The sequence below is a fragment of the Squalius cephalus genome (genome assembly GCF_949319135.1).
Source record: "Squalius cephalus genome assembly, chromosome: 2".
In the NCBI taxonomy this organism is placed as follows: Eukaryota; Metazoa; Chordata; class Actinopteri; order Cypriniformes; family Leuciscidae; genus Squalius; species Squalius cephalus.
This window is the reverse complement of record NC_137123.1, coordinates 48,423,782-48,440,476: the sequence shown is the minus strand read 5'-3', so window position 1 is coordinate 48,440,476 and position 16,695 is coordinate 48,423,782. Positions and strand designations below refer to the sequence as shown.

Below are 16,695 nucleotides of genomic sequence, written 5' to 3'. Positions count from 1 at the left end.
CAAAGATGCAAGTAATCTCTTTATTGAAGGTACAAAAACACCCATGTGCAGCACAAGACAGGACAGGCATGTGACAATTCGGTCTTGAACTTGAGTGCATCACATAAATAAATTGAAATAAAGCGTAAACTTGCCTCACAGACATGAGAAATATATCTATCTAAAGCTTGAGATTTTTACATTTGAATGAACATAAATATTCTCAGATTATGTAATCCGTATGAAACTTGCATATATAGGCGCGTCCACTACTGCGGAGATGACGAGTCAGCATCGTTGACTTAATCTCTGCAGCCGAAAACACAGAAAACATTACAAATAAATTATTAAAATGTTTAGACAGTCTCATTCTGATTTTTTCACGACACATTCATAATCATTACGTTTGCCGGTGCGCTGTGGCAAGCTTTATGTTTGAATCTGTGTGCAGATTAGGCTATATGTATTTTATATAGGCAATCAGGCGCATAATTATGATTAATGGCTTATTAATATAAACACGCGATTAGTCTACTAATGGCTTAAATGAACGACTACTAGTCGACTAGAGAAATCTTTAGTCGAGGGCAGCCCTAATATATATATATATATATATACACTACTCACAAAAAGTTAGGGATATGCGATTTTCGGGTGAAATTTCAGAATGCACCTAAAATGCAACCTTTACACGTGAACTTAATTTGGCATTTCTACTTAAATGCCCTACTTTCATGATATAATATCACTGTAGCATGAACTTTTTAAATTTTCTATAAATTTCACACGAAACGAAAGTCGAATATCCCTAACTTTTTGTGAACCCTATATATATATATATATATATATATATATATATATATATATATATATATATATATATATAAAATAGTTACTCCACAGCAATGCTACTGTTTGGCTAGTGCAAGACCCTGTATGCGAAGTCTGCCATTTTTGTTCCAGATTTTGGGACTAACCCTGCATTTAAATATGTGTACTTTTCTGTTACAAAGCATGCAAAAAGTAATATGTCAAATTAATAAGATGTCTCGGAATTTGATGTATACATAATATCAAAAACTTTAGATATGCAAAGACACTCGTATTACACTATGCATGGGAGAAAGTGCAACGCACAATATGGAGGAATAAGTCCCGCCTTCTAAGTAAAAAAGCCAATCCCCAATTAATAAAGTCATAGCGCCACTGCAGCTGCCGTTAGAAGCTCCGGTTTCTATAGAAATACTCTATAGAAAAGACATGTGTTTATGACTGCATATGCACATTTGCTAGTCCAGCCAGAAAAATTCAGTTTTTTTGTCATTATTTGAGCATTTAGAAACAAAATTTATGAGACAGCTGTTATCAGATTTGTACACAGCCTTGTAGAATCTGATGTTTCCCCATTCAAAGAGAGAGAAGCTGCACTTGCATGACTGAAATAGCTGCCTGAGAGGTGTTTCAAAGATGGCTTGCCTAAAAGGGACTTTGATAATATTTAATTATTACAGTTTTTCTGAATTGCTAAAACACTAAACCCCATTCTCTGAACCAGATTCTCAATAGTCTAAACCAATTTGCAGAATAAATCACTCTTTCTCTAAAACATTAAACAAGTTCAACATTAAACATAAAAACACATTTTGCACTGTGATGCACTTATGTTTCAAAACGCTAAACACAGGTAGGCGAAGGTTAAACACAACTGCAACACAGTTGTCATCGTTTACACTCAACGACTTAAAATTGTTCACACTTATTTCTAATGATGTGACCAAACCAACTGTACATAATACAAGTCAGTTCAGAGTCCCATAAATTACTCAAAATTTTGCACTGAATGTTGATACCAACAATGGATGGAAACAATATAAGAGGAAGAGAAGGAAGAGGATGAGTAAGAGGAGGTGAACAAGCAGGAAGAGGATGAGGACGAGGAAGAGCAAGGTGTGGAGAATGTTGTCAAGGCTGGATCTGCTTTAGGGTTTTTCCCTTTGCCTGCAGAGACGACATTGTCTGAGATATGAAGAAACTCCTCCGGCCGGACCCAACATGAAGACATGATGCTGAAGCAGAATAAAATCTCTCTCACTGACCTTGATTTTGAAGTTGCACAACTCTTCGGAGTGTACTTTACTGTAACATGCTTTTCATTTAGAGTTTTTTACTGTAACCTTTTTGGCTTTTGCAGTTGGGTCACTGTATTTTCACAGTATGCAAGTGGTAAATATACAGACATTCGATAGGCCTACTATTCAATATTCAGTACAATACTATACTTGCAGTGGATACAGTATACAATTTATTCACCTTACTACTGTAAGTTGTCAGTACTATATTTTTTTACATAATTGCAAAATTTGTTTACTTTTTACAATACTTTTTTTTTGTAACTGCATGTTTTGGATTCTGTATTCTCCATTTTTTGATATAGTGTCTAACAAATGATCTGTAGTGTTTATAATTTTGACTCACTGTGTGTATGATCTGAGAGCATTGTTTAATTTTGAGCACAGATAAAATGGTTTTGAGGCAATTGTTTGATTTTGCCAGAAGAGTCAGAGGTTCTGTGAATGTGATTTGAAAATTTGGTTTTGTGTTTAAGATTTTGAGATAGTGAGTGATGGTTTCAAGAAATGTGTTTTAGCAATTCAGAAAAACTGTAATTCAATGAGAACATTTGTTTAATATATTTTACATAATTCACAAAAAAAATCTATAATCCATAATTATCCACTGGCAATGCTGTCCAACTGACACAAGGGGAAGTACCACTACTGTTAACTGGCACTGATTATTGGACCGTGCTAATTATATCAAAAAGACCAAAATATAATTTGTACAAATTCAAAACTAGACACTTTCATTATAACATGATGCATAACAAGTCACAGTTACATTTTATTATATGGTGTCTTTGTTACACTGTAATTCTACATTTAAGTACTGAGTAATATTAACATGTACTTACTATAGCGTTTGGTTTTGTTTAGGGTTAGTTGCATGTAACTATGCATAATTTATACTATATTTATTACTATAGTAACTACATGCAACATATGTAACAATGGCACTGTAAAATAAAGTGTTAACAAGTCACTTTTAGAAGCATGTGGAATAGTTATAAAGAGTCACAAACACTCTTTGAAGATGAGGAAGACTCACGCGAGGAAGACAGAGGTAGCGATGAGTGTGGCCATGTAGAAGCCTCGTAAGCAGTCGCCGTTCTTCTTCTGTCTCTGATGCATCTCACCCCCACAGTTCTCACAGCATCGGCACACGCAGAAACACAGTCCCACTATCGGCATGAACAGCACAAACAACACTCCCAGTACTGTCAGGACTATGAAGCCGAGCTCATAGTAGATAGCCTGGAGAGGAGAGGAGAGGAGAGGAGAGGAGAGGAGAGGAGAGGAGAGGAGAGGAGAGGAGAGGAGAGGAGAGGAGAGGAGAGGAGAGGAGAGGAGAGGAGAGGAGAGCGTTTAATTGCAATCAATCTTAATATTCGCTGAGTAAATCCCCCAAATGAAGATAACAAAGCTTGAATTACTACAATGGTATTTTATATGTGGGTCAGGAACAAATTATTTGTTAATTGATTAATGCAATATTTGATCACATTATATATTTCTTTATAAATATCAGTAACTTGACATGAACTTGGACATGAACAAGTCACTAGAATTGTCATTTTTAAACAGTACCTGTAGTAGGAATACAACATTCTCTGGCTGCATTGCCGTAGAGTTGAAGAGACATCATCAGTGTGCATGGCGAAGAGAAAGAAAAAAGGAACTGATATTGGAACATGTGCTCCCATATATACAATATGTTATGTTTTTTTATTGTATTATAGACCTATACAGTGTGTCCATTATATAAGCACATAAATAATTAATTAGCAGAACCAAACACACACCTTCTTGTAATCATCCCCTTTGATTCCTCCCATGTTCTTCTGGACCACCGTAACAATGAGATCTGTAACAACAAATTTAGCAGAACAAAATGAAATGTGATGGTTACTAACTGGAAATTCGAGAAACCTTTAAAACCTCAAATTTTCAAAGCACAAGGAAGTTCTGCTGCCCTGTGCATATTACTTTCACAGGTGTAACATTTGTGAGAAAGCAAGTAAGATTTAATCAAATGTTTGAATTCTGAGAAACAAGTAGATACTTGTTCTTTACAGTTTTTTCCAATTGCTAACACACAATTTTGCAAACTAGGCTGGTTTTATCAAAATACTTGACACAATTCACAAAACCACACACCCAAACTGCAAAATACCTAATATATCCTGCAAAATGAAGCACTGCAACCAAAACTACATATAGCATTATCAAAATCAAACTGAAATGGCACATACTTCATTCATATTACCAGATTTTTGTCTAACCAACATTGAACATATTTATATAACCAACATATATATTTACAATGGACAACAAAAATATGCTCACAAAAAACAGTAAACTGAAAAAGATTGAAGTGGTAATAATTAACCATTGAGGTGTTTGGCCAGGTGGCACATGTATTGGCCAATTAGCTCATGTAGTGTCATTTTGAATGGCAGTGTTTTGAAAAGGCAAACATGTGACTTTATGTCAGATTGTTGTGTCTTATGCAGAGAACCGTGTTCAGTGCATTTAAAAAGTGCCATTTTGAATTGCAAAATGTGTGTAAAGCAGAAAATGTGTTTAGACTTTTGGAGACTTGAGAAGAGGCTCTCTGAGTGCCAGTTTAAATAATTGTGCTGTGCATGTCATTTTAGTGTGTTAGCAATTGGAAAAAAACTGTAATTGATCTGTTGCTATTAGTTCAAGAGCTGACCTCAGTGAGTGTTGCTAGACCTCCTCTCGTTATGAAAGTCATCATAATGAGGCCTCCACTCTGCAGAGCTTCACGGGCCAGCCAGACTGAGTTTAGTTCCTTTCTGAGCCTCTTACTGAGGCCTCCACTCTTCAGGGCTGCCTATAGAGGCTCTGAGTGTTAGGCTCTCTTGAGCCTCCTTGGACGCTGGCTTGAAAATGAACGTAGTTAGGCTTCCGGTTTAAGCCTCCGTTCTTGAGCTCCAATCTATGACTGCTGGTGTTGACCACAGGGATGAGGACTCCTTTAGCTCAGTCAATAGGGAACTCATCCCTTTAGCATGGCAGCGTGGGTATTCCGTTCCCCATAGCGACCCCAAGGGGATGCAGCGCGAGTTCCCTTTCGAAAGGGAACGTCTCAGGTTATGCATGTAACTATGGTTCCCTGAGAATAGGGAATGAGACTCTGCGTCCCCTTGCCATGCTTCTGGCATTCCTCCACACGTCTCCTTCAGACAAAAAGTGGATGACGTATTGCACAGGTGCCCTTTTACACTCTCGGTCTCACCTGTTGTGATGTCATGGGCTGCCGCCTGCCAATGTCAAGTTCATTGTCGTGTTTAGATTTCCACTTCAGACACCCAAGGCATTCCCCCATAGCGACCCCAAGGAGACACAGTGTCTCATTCCCTATTCTCAGGGAACCATGATTACATGCATAACCTGAGACATTTTCCCAGGAGGTCTCCCATCTAGGTTATACTCTACTGTACATGATTGCTATTATTAGTCTACTACACACACACACACACACACTAGAGTGCGGATCGGGCCGAATTTTTCTGTCCGAGCCCGGCCCGCGTCCGACAGAGCAGTAACCGAACCCGACCCGAGCCCGACAGGCATAAAGATATTTATGTCCGAGCCCGACCCGAGACCGACAGTTAAAATCCCATTTTTTTCTCATACTAATGACACATGTACGTTTGTTTGTGTGGAAAGCCCGCTTTTATTAAGCAACTGTAGGAAGGCATTCGGAAATGTCAACAGGATGAGTGCATCAGCGCGCACGGAGAAACAAGCGCACTTAACATAGGCGCGCATGCAAGTGTTTGGTTGTCACGGCTACATAAACAAATTTAAAATTTGCGCACACAGGAAGACAGATGTTATGGTAAAATTTTACATGCATTTTAATCACAAAAACGAACGTTTGCATCAAGTGAAAGCATCAGGCACATTGGCTAACGTTACCTACATAATAAGCTGTTTTAAATTTAAAATGTTCAATGCCTTATCGCGCTGATGTGACCGAGCCCGACCCGAACCCGAACATAATTTCTAAATATCTGTCCGAACCCGGCCCGGCCCGTCGGGTACCGACGGGTCCCGTCGGGCTCGGGTCGGGTATCCATCCTCTAACACACACACACACACACTTAAGTATTGTAAGTGAAAAAAGCACTTTTATTTAAAGTCACCACAATTTTATTTAAATTTATTTTAAAATTGAAAACGGTAGTTTTTTTAATGGAATATTTTTAAATTTAAACTTCTTTTTTAAAACTACAAGAAACTACAGCACAGTCTCCTCTATCACGTTTTACCTGATCTGAACTAAACATAGCCTTTACCTCACCTCTTTCAGGTGAGGGTGATACTGATAGCAATAGTGGAGAGCTCACACAAAATTAAATATACCTCTTTGAACCTTATACCTCACCAGAAAACTTTTTGGATTTGTATCTTTATAAAATCATTTAAAATTAATTTAAAAATTGTTTAAAAAAAATAAACAGCCAATTGAATGAATGAATTGATTGAGGATAATGATCTGATAATTATAAACATACTAAATAATATCTTAATGAAAATATATAAATGCAGAATGTTTTCTGTAATAAAGTTTAGGTTCAGAGAGTTTAGCAAACATCATGACCATAGAATACTAGTATATAGAATACCATACTGTAGTATACACTAATATAATGAGTAATACACAATATTTCCAATACTCTTTCTAGCATGTATATGCACACACACACACACACACACAAATGAACCTATATTCATGTATCTAATGATATAATGAGTGAATGTAAATATTAAAAAATCTTTTATTAAATGTCTCTTCCCATAGTGGCGATTCTGCAAAATACTGCAGAAGTGAACTGCCCACTGTAATGCTCATGCACAAACATAAACAAACACTTAACCCTAAAACACCTTTGCATAAAAGCATAAGCTTCTTTACAGTTGTACTAAATTTAGCAGGTATTTCTTTCTGGCATGACACCTTGGAGGGAGATCAACAGAACATGACCCAAAATATAACGCCATGGCCAAGACTGCACTTTAAAACACTAACAGCACTGCTTTACTACAGGTCACAGCCAAAACAATATAACATCATTACAAAACAGAATTCCACTCCACTATTTAATGAATTGACCCAATAGGTCTATCCTGATAGTTTAAGTTATGTAGTAAGCACATGTAAGATTACAAACAAGCAATATCTTTGTTAAAGCTGGCTGAACTTATAGGCTTGAGCCTCACTAACTAGTTTATTGTAGTGAAGAACTGTCCACTTAGAAAGAAGAAGTCTGACCAACTACAGTTTTTTCTTAATGTTACATTTTATTGTTTAAGACTAAACTGAAAGACCCAACAGTCTCTGTAAAAGACTGTAGATACAATATTACCATTAAAAAGTTTGGGGGTCAGTAAGACTTTTTTTTTTCTGGGAAGGAAATCAATACTTTTATTCAGCAAGGATTCATTAAATTGATCAAAAGTGACAGTACAGATCTTAATAATACAACGATTTATATTTAAATAAATGCTGTTCTTTTGCCATTTCTATTAATAAAAAAATCTGTAAAAAATGTTCCACACAAATATTAAGCTGCGCAATTGTTTTCAACATTGATTATAATAATAAATGTTTCTTGAGTAGCAGGTCAGCATATTAGAATGATTTTTGAGAGATAACATGACACTGAACATGAACACTGGAGTAATGATGCTGAAAATCCAGCTTTGCCATCACAGGAATAAACTATTATTAACAAAACAAATATATTTACATCCAAAAACAATACGAGTTGAATATTTCAGGCATAACTCTGTGAACAAATCAGAATATACAGTTTTTGTATATTTAGTATATTACAATTTGTTTTTTTTTAAAATGTGTTTAATTTGTTCTCTGTAGCTTTTTAATTATATACCTCTTATATTATACACAGTGTTACCATGCAAATCAAGCATTTGAATTTTAGGGGTCCATGTGTTGGTTGAGAATCTTATATACTATAGAATTATAAGGCAGATATGTGTGTGAGATATAACAACTCTTTATCTCAAATTATATAAAAGAGAGTGAGAGAATGAGAGAAATCCTGGAGTGAACAAGAAAGGGTATCACTGGTTATAATTGCAGATGGTTAATCCTCTTACAGTGGTCTTGCAGTTTGGCAGTTAAGTGGTCCCTCTCCCTCTCTAATGCTTTCTTTCCCGTTTTCTCCCTTATTCTACCAAACCCTTACCCCCCCCCCCCCCCCCCACAACCCCCAATACGCACAGATACAACAAGCTACTCAAAAACATTAAACGAACTAAGTTAGTTAATGGTGCTTCACATTCACGCAGTTAATGGTGCTTCACACAGACAATGCCAGTATAACTGGGTCATATCTGGGTGTTTATCTCCCTGTCCTTCAATTACAGTGCAGATTTTTAAATCCAGTGATCAGTGATATTAAGCTTTATCTGGTCTGAGATGGAGGGAGTCCCCGGATTAAACCACAGACTCAGACTGTGTACAGTATATTCATATCCCTCATATCCTTCATCTGTCCATTCCTCAGATGCAGTAGCATAAATGCGGTAGATTAAACTGTATTATGTTTATTAAGCATAAACCCACCTATTCCTTCACAGACAAAATGCTCCATCTGTGTTCAAACCTGTGAGCTGTGACTTATCAGGAAAATGAGTTGCAGCCAGACAGAATGGAGAAATATAGTGCCCTTTAACCTGAACCATGTGCTCAATGTTACTGCTGTTTAATCCAGTAATCCGGGCTCAATTCTATATCAGAAGTACCTTTCTATAAGATCAGGAGTTACAAATCTGCAAAGAATGCTTTAGCAAAGTATCTGTTAGTGGCTTGTTTTTGATCTATTTATGTCTGTAAATCCACATCCACATTTACAAGTTAAAAATGGCATCACATTTCTTAAAATGTCCTATTTTTAACAATGTGGTGGTTTAAAATTAGAAATGTTACAAAATTGTTATTTTGGGGTTGTTTGAGGGTTATTCACTTGCATGTTTTGTCAGGAGCAGGCATTTACATTGCATATACCTTTTGAGCATATGGCACTCAAGATTATCAGCTTACCTGATTGGGCAGGTGACTCATAGAGCAGATTGGCTAATTAGTTAGGCTGCAGGGACTTAACTGTGCAATCCTATTCCACTCAAGCGCTCCTCAGTGCTCAACATGCTGACCTCACAATGAAATCCACCTGCCAACAGCCTGACCTTAAACACACAGGGGCTATTTGTCACTTTTACTCCAGTAAATATATCTCAGGGTAGGTTATTTTTTAAATGTAATTTCTGTAGTAAATTTCTAAATAAATAAAATATATATATATTTACTGAGCGTTACTGCCTAGGAAAAAAGACACTTCATTGAAACCACTAGTGGGGCATGTTGTCACATGATATGGGGTAAGTTGTCACAGTGAGGCCTACCATTAAACAGTCTATAGGCTTTCAAAAACATGTCAGCTAACCCTGGTGTCACAATACACTGTAATGTAACAGTTATACAATGGTACAGTGTGTTGCAGACTATTCCAATCTCTATGTACTCATTAACTCACTGATTAAAACATCACTTTTTGAATTACACCTGAAAATCTGCACATTAATGAACTCTCCAGAGCTATTATAGTGGTCAGACTCCCTTTCTCCAGCGTACTAACAGTACAGTAACAAACCAGCGCAATCTTATCATATCCAAACCAATACATTCATAGGTTCTGCAGGTTCAGATAGCAAAAGGATGATGATGATGATTCATGAACAGATCACTGAGCGCATCCAGGCATAACAGGAAAAATTATAACAGGTTATTTCAATAAATATATTTATGGCAAGCTGTTTTAACATTTATTCCTTAAAACTCACTTCTATCGGTTTTTATGTTAGTAGTGCAGATCATCTAAAAATATGTGTCTGTGTAAATCAGACAATTTCACCTCCCTGTTATTGCATATTAATAGTTTTTATTGCCCTGGCAAAATCAAAACATAAGGCATCATGTTTTCTCACTGCACGTCTCTGTGCTCTTCCTACAGATTACTGTAATTATCTTAACTGGGACTGGCTTGACCGAATTCACCACCAACCATTGTTTATCAGGTTAAAAATAGTTAAAGACCCTGTCTAAAGACTCTGTGTTCTGGCCCATTCAGGAAGAATGTGCTACATGTGTATGTGTGCAGCTCTTCAACGTGTTGAGAACTATTTCCCCTGACTAATCCTCATCATTTGCAGTGTAAATGCTGTCTGATGAATAGGGCTCCAAGGTGCCACTCAGCATTACACTGTAACCAATTACAAAGTGAAAAAAAAAAAAACATTGATACTGAATTTTGAATTAAATAATAATGTCATGCTTGATCATGAGTATTTGTGGCCATCTCTACAATGAATTAGATACATACTAGTACTTATTCCAATAGCAATCAACATCTATTCAATTAGTCACTGTTACAGTGTGTTACAGGTAACAACTGGGGCAGATACTAATGTCTCATATCTAATTAGTCAGTTATTAGTCAGTTGTTACCAGGAACAATGGAATACTACAGCTGGGATAATGATTATAGCAAGGAATTAAGTAGGCTATACTAGTGACTAATTGAATACATAATCACTGCTGGAATAAGTAGGCCTTCTTGGTATCTAATGAAAAGCAAGTGAAAATTTAAAACATACTAGCCACTATTAGATTTAATTGGCAACACTATAACACTACTTTGCAGTGTCCTTGTTACACATATACTGTAGGGTACAACGGGGCAAAAGGCGGGATATAAGGAGCATTTGACTTTATTCTCTTTGAAACCACTAGACGGCACACAAATTCAGCTCAGAACTTTTCTTAAAGGGGTGGTTGATTATGATTTCACTTTTCTAACTTTAGTTAGTGTGTAATGTTGCTGTTTGAGCATAAACAACATCTGCAAAGTTACAACGCTCAAAGTTCAAAGAAAATGGAGATATTTTATTTTAAAGAAATTGCTTTTGAAGGACTACAACAAATGGCTGGTAGGGACTACAGGACATTCCTCCTGGGTTAGTGACATCACTAACCCTAAAATATACATAAACCCCGCCCCCGGGAACGCGATTTATATATTATCATGACAGAATATACTAATCAATGACTAAAAGATAACTACACATAAGCTACATAAATTCATCAATTAACCATTCAGAAATGTCCTGTTGCAGTCTACATTCTAAATTTTCAGTGGATGTCTGTGTGAGGTAAAAGGACACAAGCTGTTGAAGCTCCACCCTCTGTGCCTGGAGCAGCAGCTCATTTGCATATAAAGGGACGACACAAAAACAGTGCGTTTTTGCTCACCCTCAAAAAGTGACAATTTTAACATGCTATATAAAAATATCTGTGGGGTATTTTGAGCTAAAACTTAATATACACACTCTGGGGACATCAGAGACTTATTTTGCATCTTGTGAAAAGGGCATTATACCACCCCTTTAACAACCGCATTTGATGATCCACATGGAAATTTGGCTGATCTTTGACGCGATCGTGGGCAGCAACGCAAAGTTGATTCTGAGGGGCCCCTGCTGTTGGGGCTAAAGGTACTAGGGATGTGCATCTCCATAACTGAGGCCAATGCGATACGCATCTCGATGCATAGCCAACGATACGATACATTAAAGATACATAAGAAGCAGCTACTAATGTGATGCAATACAATTCACCCCTGTTAAGCCGCCTTTCCACTGCACAGGACATTCGCATACAATCGTTGCATTTGGCCCTGAGCAGCAGTCGCTTGGCATGAAAATTGGCATGAGCAGTCTCTGATGGTCACTAGACAATAAGCCACCCACATCTACTTGAAATTTCAAGATGGCGGCCATTTTTCAAGATGGCTGACACCTTAGTGGAGCAGTTAAGTGATATAGTGGTTTATTTGGTGATACAAAAATGAAAATTGGCATGAGCAGTCTCTGATGGTCACTAGACAATAAGCCACCCACAGCTACTTAAAATTTCAAGATGGCGGCCATTTTTCAAGATGGCCACCACCTTAGTGGAGCAATTAGGTTCATGGCAATTTTCATGCTTGTATCACCAACTAAATGATTTCTTAAGCCTAACTGCTCCACTAAGGTGGTGGCCATCTTGAAAAATGGCCGCCATCTTGAAATTTCAAGTGGCTCGGACAATTTTCTTGTCAAGTGACCCATGGAGACTGCTCATGCCAATTTTCACGCTTGTATCATAAACTGAACGATTCTGCCAAACATAAGCACTTAGCCGCTCCACTATTAATAACCTCCATTTTATTTAAAAAAAAAAGTGTTTACAGAATAAAGTTAAAGTGTTAAAATATTGGTAATTCTAACTTAGCGCTCATAGTTTTGATTCAACGCATCCCAAGCTCAAATCGGATCCCAAATTTTCCGCATTTGCATATGATTGGAACTCCACGCAGCTCCTGAACTAGCCTACTCTTCATTGGAAATAAATGACTTCCGGTCCAACGGCTGTGTAGAGTGGAAAGGCGGCATTACGATGCAGTGCGAATTACAAACCACTTTTATGATTTATTTTCACACAAAATGTTGCTACATCAAAACTAAATAAATTAAATATATCATCATATCTGCAATCATATGGGAATAGCGAAAAGCATATTTTTCTTAAGGTGTGCCTTTAACCCTGTTGTAGGCCTACCCTACTTACTGTAGTAGCCTAACTACAGTAAATTATGCATAATTACAAGCAACCAACCCTAAACCAAACTAACCCTATTGTAAGTAGCTACGTTGTTACTTAACATTACTCAGTACTTGCTTGTGTAATTACTGTAACAAGAACTTAAAATAAAATGTTACCAAAGATAGGCCTACTAGTTTGGTTTCAGGAATAATTAAACACTTATTCCTTAATCCTAACTATAGTATCTTTGGTAACATTTTACCAAATCGGCTTGCTATGATGCCTAAGAATTAGCAACGTTTGGCGTTGATTTGTTATTTTGCCTTTTTTATTTTTGTGCAGGCTTTTGGGTGAAGTACACAGGCATTTGCTATATGAATCTTTCTAAAATCTATAACACTTTGTAAATATACAGTAGGCCTATGTGGAAGTTTGCCATGTGAACCTGATACACGCAAAAGAATGTAGAAAACTTTTGCGCGTTCTCAGAGCTGATGTGCATCTCACCTTTGGGGAAAGGGTTGGGTTGAACCACGTACAGAAACGCGTGGACCATGTGGAAAAGAACACCGATGGGACCCGGTTCATAATACGCGTGCGTTTCGTACACCACCGACGGCACGAAGCCAAAGTCCAACGGCGCTCTGGACATCGCGGTGCGCGGAGACGAATCAAGGTGCTCCTCCCGGGCTTCACTGCTCGAGAGACCCCAGCACATCACCAGCACGAGCCCTACTTTCCACCACATGTCCATCAGTCCTTTACGCGGGATGATTTTGATTAATAACGAGAGGGAAAGTGAAGGGAAGGACCGATTAAGTGTGAGAAAAGTATATTTGTTTGGAATGTTCTCTATTCCTCGACATTAAAAATAAAATTTTGAGAGAAAAAATAGCCCGGGACACATAAAAAAGAAAAAGAAAATAATATATTCCAACGTATGCGTTTATTCCCCGTTTCCTTCTGATGGCATCATGGTAAAAAATCCCTGCGGTCTAGAGAGCTCAGGATGAGCTGAGTGTTTGTCTGACCTGCGCCTCCCGCTGCGCGTTCCACTTCTGTCTGATGGCCGGTGCACGCGCACTGGAGATGGCTTTAGAGGGAAACCATATCTAGTTGAGTCAAGCCAAGTCAAAGTAGTTTGTAGCAACTACAGTGTCTTCTCTCAAATTGAGCAGAGCATATAACGGCCCAACAACTGTACAGACAATAGCCTATGTCAATAAATGAACCATGTGGCGCAGAGGGTGATTTTTATTAAAATAACAGATTTAAGATCACAAAACCATTCATTCATTCATCTATTTCAACATGCACTGTATGTTTTAATGCTTCCATGATATTACAGTAGCATTTTTACACTTATATAGTAGTATATTATACTTGCATTTTACATTATAGTTAAATACACTTTAAACACATACATAGGCTACTATATCACACAAACACACATAGCCTATAGGCCAATATATACTTTATATCGCAATAACATTGTACTGTAATTTGTTGACAGACCAGAAGTGTAACTGTGAATCATGTTCAGTCTCCTGCAATCAATATCCCATTTACAGTGTCAATTTGTACTGTTAAAATTGATATATGCCATTTAGAAAAAGTGCAGTCTTGTGCATTTTCAATCATTTTCATTAAAATCATAGCCATGGTTTACATCTGAAAATACTGTACACTGTTATTGAATGTGTGGCTTTTTTGTCATCTTGTTTGTGAACAAGAACTTGTCATTTTGATGGGGCACTGATATGTTCATTGATATGAATACTTACTTTTGAGAGATGAACTGCTAAGGATTTTGAGCAAGTCCATTGTGTGGTTTCTGTTTGTATGAATTGTTTCAAGAAATGAATTTACTGGCAAATGTTAAGGATAATTCGAGAAATTTAACAAAGCGACTGAGAAAAATAGTAATTGTGGTTATCAGACTCGTCTGATTCTTCATGCTTTACAGTCAAAGCATTACGATGACTGTTTTAATAACAACCTCAGAGCCGTGAAAAGTTTAACTACCAACCATTTTCACATAAATACATGGTCCTACTCACGTTACATATAGTCAGAAAGTCAAATGAGTTGAAAAGCAGCAACTCCAGACTCTGCCAAAACACTAGCTTACGGTCCTCTCTCCTGAAATGTCCCACAGCTACATTTGGAACAGCTGAAAAGCTTCTGTGCGGTTGTGTGTGCATGGACATGAATACCAACAAACAGAACAGAGTGAGAGAAAGACAGACAGACACACACACGTTTTTGTGTTTTCATGTTTCATTTTCATGTTTTATGGGGACATTTATTCAATAAACATAATGATTTTATACTGTACAAACTGTATATTCTATCCCCTTACACTAAACCTACACAACACACACACACACAGAGGAAAAGAGAGCTTTGATCAAGTGTAAATAGGACATATTCTTCATCCATAAATATAACTGTTTTATTGCCTTTAAACAATATCTCTTTTCAAAGTTTATACTTTTTTTTAAAAAACTTTTTTTTTAATTATTATTTTAATATTTAATAGGCATATGCATCATACCCTGAGAAGAGTCTCTCAAAATTGTATTGTCCACAAGTCAAAATCTAATTTAAACCTGGGTACAAATGTCATTTTATGATTAAAAATTAAAGAATAAAATATAAAAATGCATAGGTTGAGAAAGAAAAAAAATATTTACACATGTGACCTATGTGCAAGGGATAATGCAATGTGCTGAAGAGGTGTACAGGTGATATGAATAAATAAGAGTGATTTTAAATATCTGATGAAACATTGTTATGTAAGATATACAAAATGTAAAATATATTTAAAACGATACACTGTATTTTTTACGATTTTGTACAGCCTAGGTATTGGAGATTTCGAATCCAGTTTTATATACCTCATAGTGGTATTCATTCATTCTGTGATCTAATTTTACACACATTCCAAGTCAAAATCTCAATCGGGTTAGTGTTCAGATCTCTATGGTTTTAGCACAGATCAGTTTAGCGTTACATAATCTTTAGGTGATTATTTTTGGCTTGGGGTCGGATAGGTTGGATTTAATCCAGTCCTTGACAACTACATCACCTCTCGCTTTTGCCGCCACTCAAGAAAGAATGTCTGTGGGGATTATATTTTGTCTGTTGGTATGATTGGCTGTGCAAATAGACACCATTAAAATAGGTGCAAAAAATGTCTTGAGGTGAGTTTGAGTGATTTAGCTTTTGTGGAGAATGCAAGGTTTTCAATTTCCACATAAAAAAAGAAATATATACATACACTATTGTCAAAAGTTTTGGGACGTCTGCCTTTTACATGCACATGAACTTTAATGACATCACATTCTCAATCCAAAGGGTTTAATATGGAGTTGGCCCACCCTTTGCAGCTGTAGTAGCTTCAACTCTTCTGTCCAGAAGGTTTAAGAGTGTGTTTATGGGAATTTTTGACCATTCTTCTAGAAGCGCATTTGTGAGGTCAGGCACTGATGTTGGACGAGAAGTCTCCACTCTAATTCATCTCAAAGGTTTTCTATCGGGTTGAGGTCAGGACTCTGTGCAGGCCAGTCAAGTTCCTCCACACCAAACTCGCTCATCCATGTCTTTATAGACCTTGCTGTGTGCACTGGTGCGCAGTCATGTCGGAACAGGAAGGGACCGTCCCCAAACTTTCCTTTCACTGGAACTGAGGGGCCAAGCCCAACTTTACACTTGGCACAGTGCAGTCAGGCAAGTACCATTCTCCTGGCAACCGCCAACCCCAGACTCATCCATCAGATTACCAGACAGAGAAGCGTGATTCATAACTCCAGAGAACACGTCTCCACTGCTCTTGAGTCCAGTGGTGGCGTGCTTTACACCACTGCATCCGACGCTTTGCATTGGACTCGGTGACGT

At 37.3% G+C, this 16,695-nt stretch overlaps 1 protein-coding gene across 5 annotated transcripts in view; it reads right to left on the bottom strand.

Annotated features, from left to right (window-relative positions):
- Positions 1-13,862, bottom strand: part of prom1b (prominin 1 b) — a 36,618-nt gene extending 22,756 nt beyond the window's left edge. For all 5 annotated transcript variants that reach the window (XM_079850373.1, XM_079850374.1, XM_079850371.1 and 2 more), the window contains exons 1-4: positions 13,303-13,862; positions 3,899-3,960; positions 3,684-3,710; positions 3,145-3,350 (exon numbers count right to left, since the gene is read on the bottom strand). In XM_079850373.1, the coding sequence (XP_079706499.1) occupies positions 3,145-3,350; positions 3,684-3,710; positions 3,899-3,960; positions 13,303-13,549 (542 nt within the window). In that variant the 5' untranslated portion in view covers positions 13,550-13,862. The remainder of the gene's footprint in view (positions 1-3,144; positions 3,351-3,683; positions 3,711-3,898; positions 3,961-13,302) is intronic.
- Positions 13,863-16,695: the final 2,833 nt, after the last annotated feature.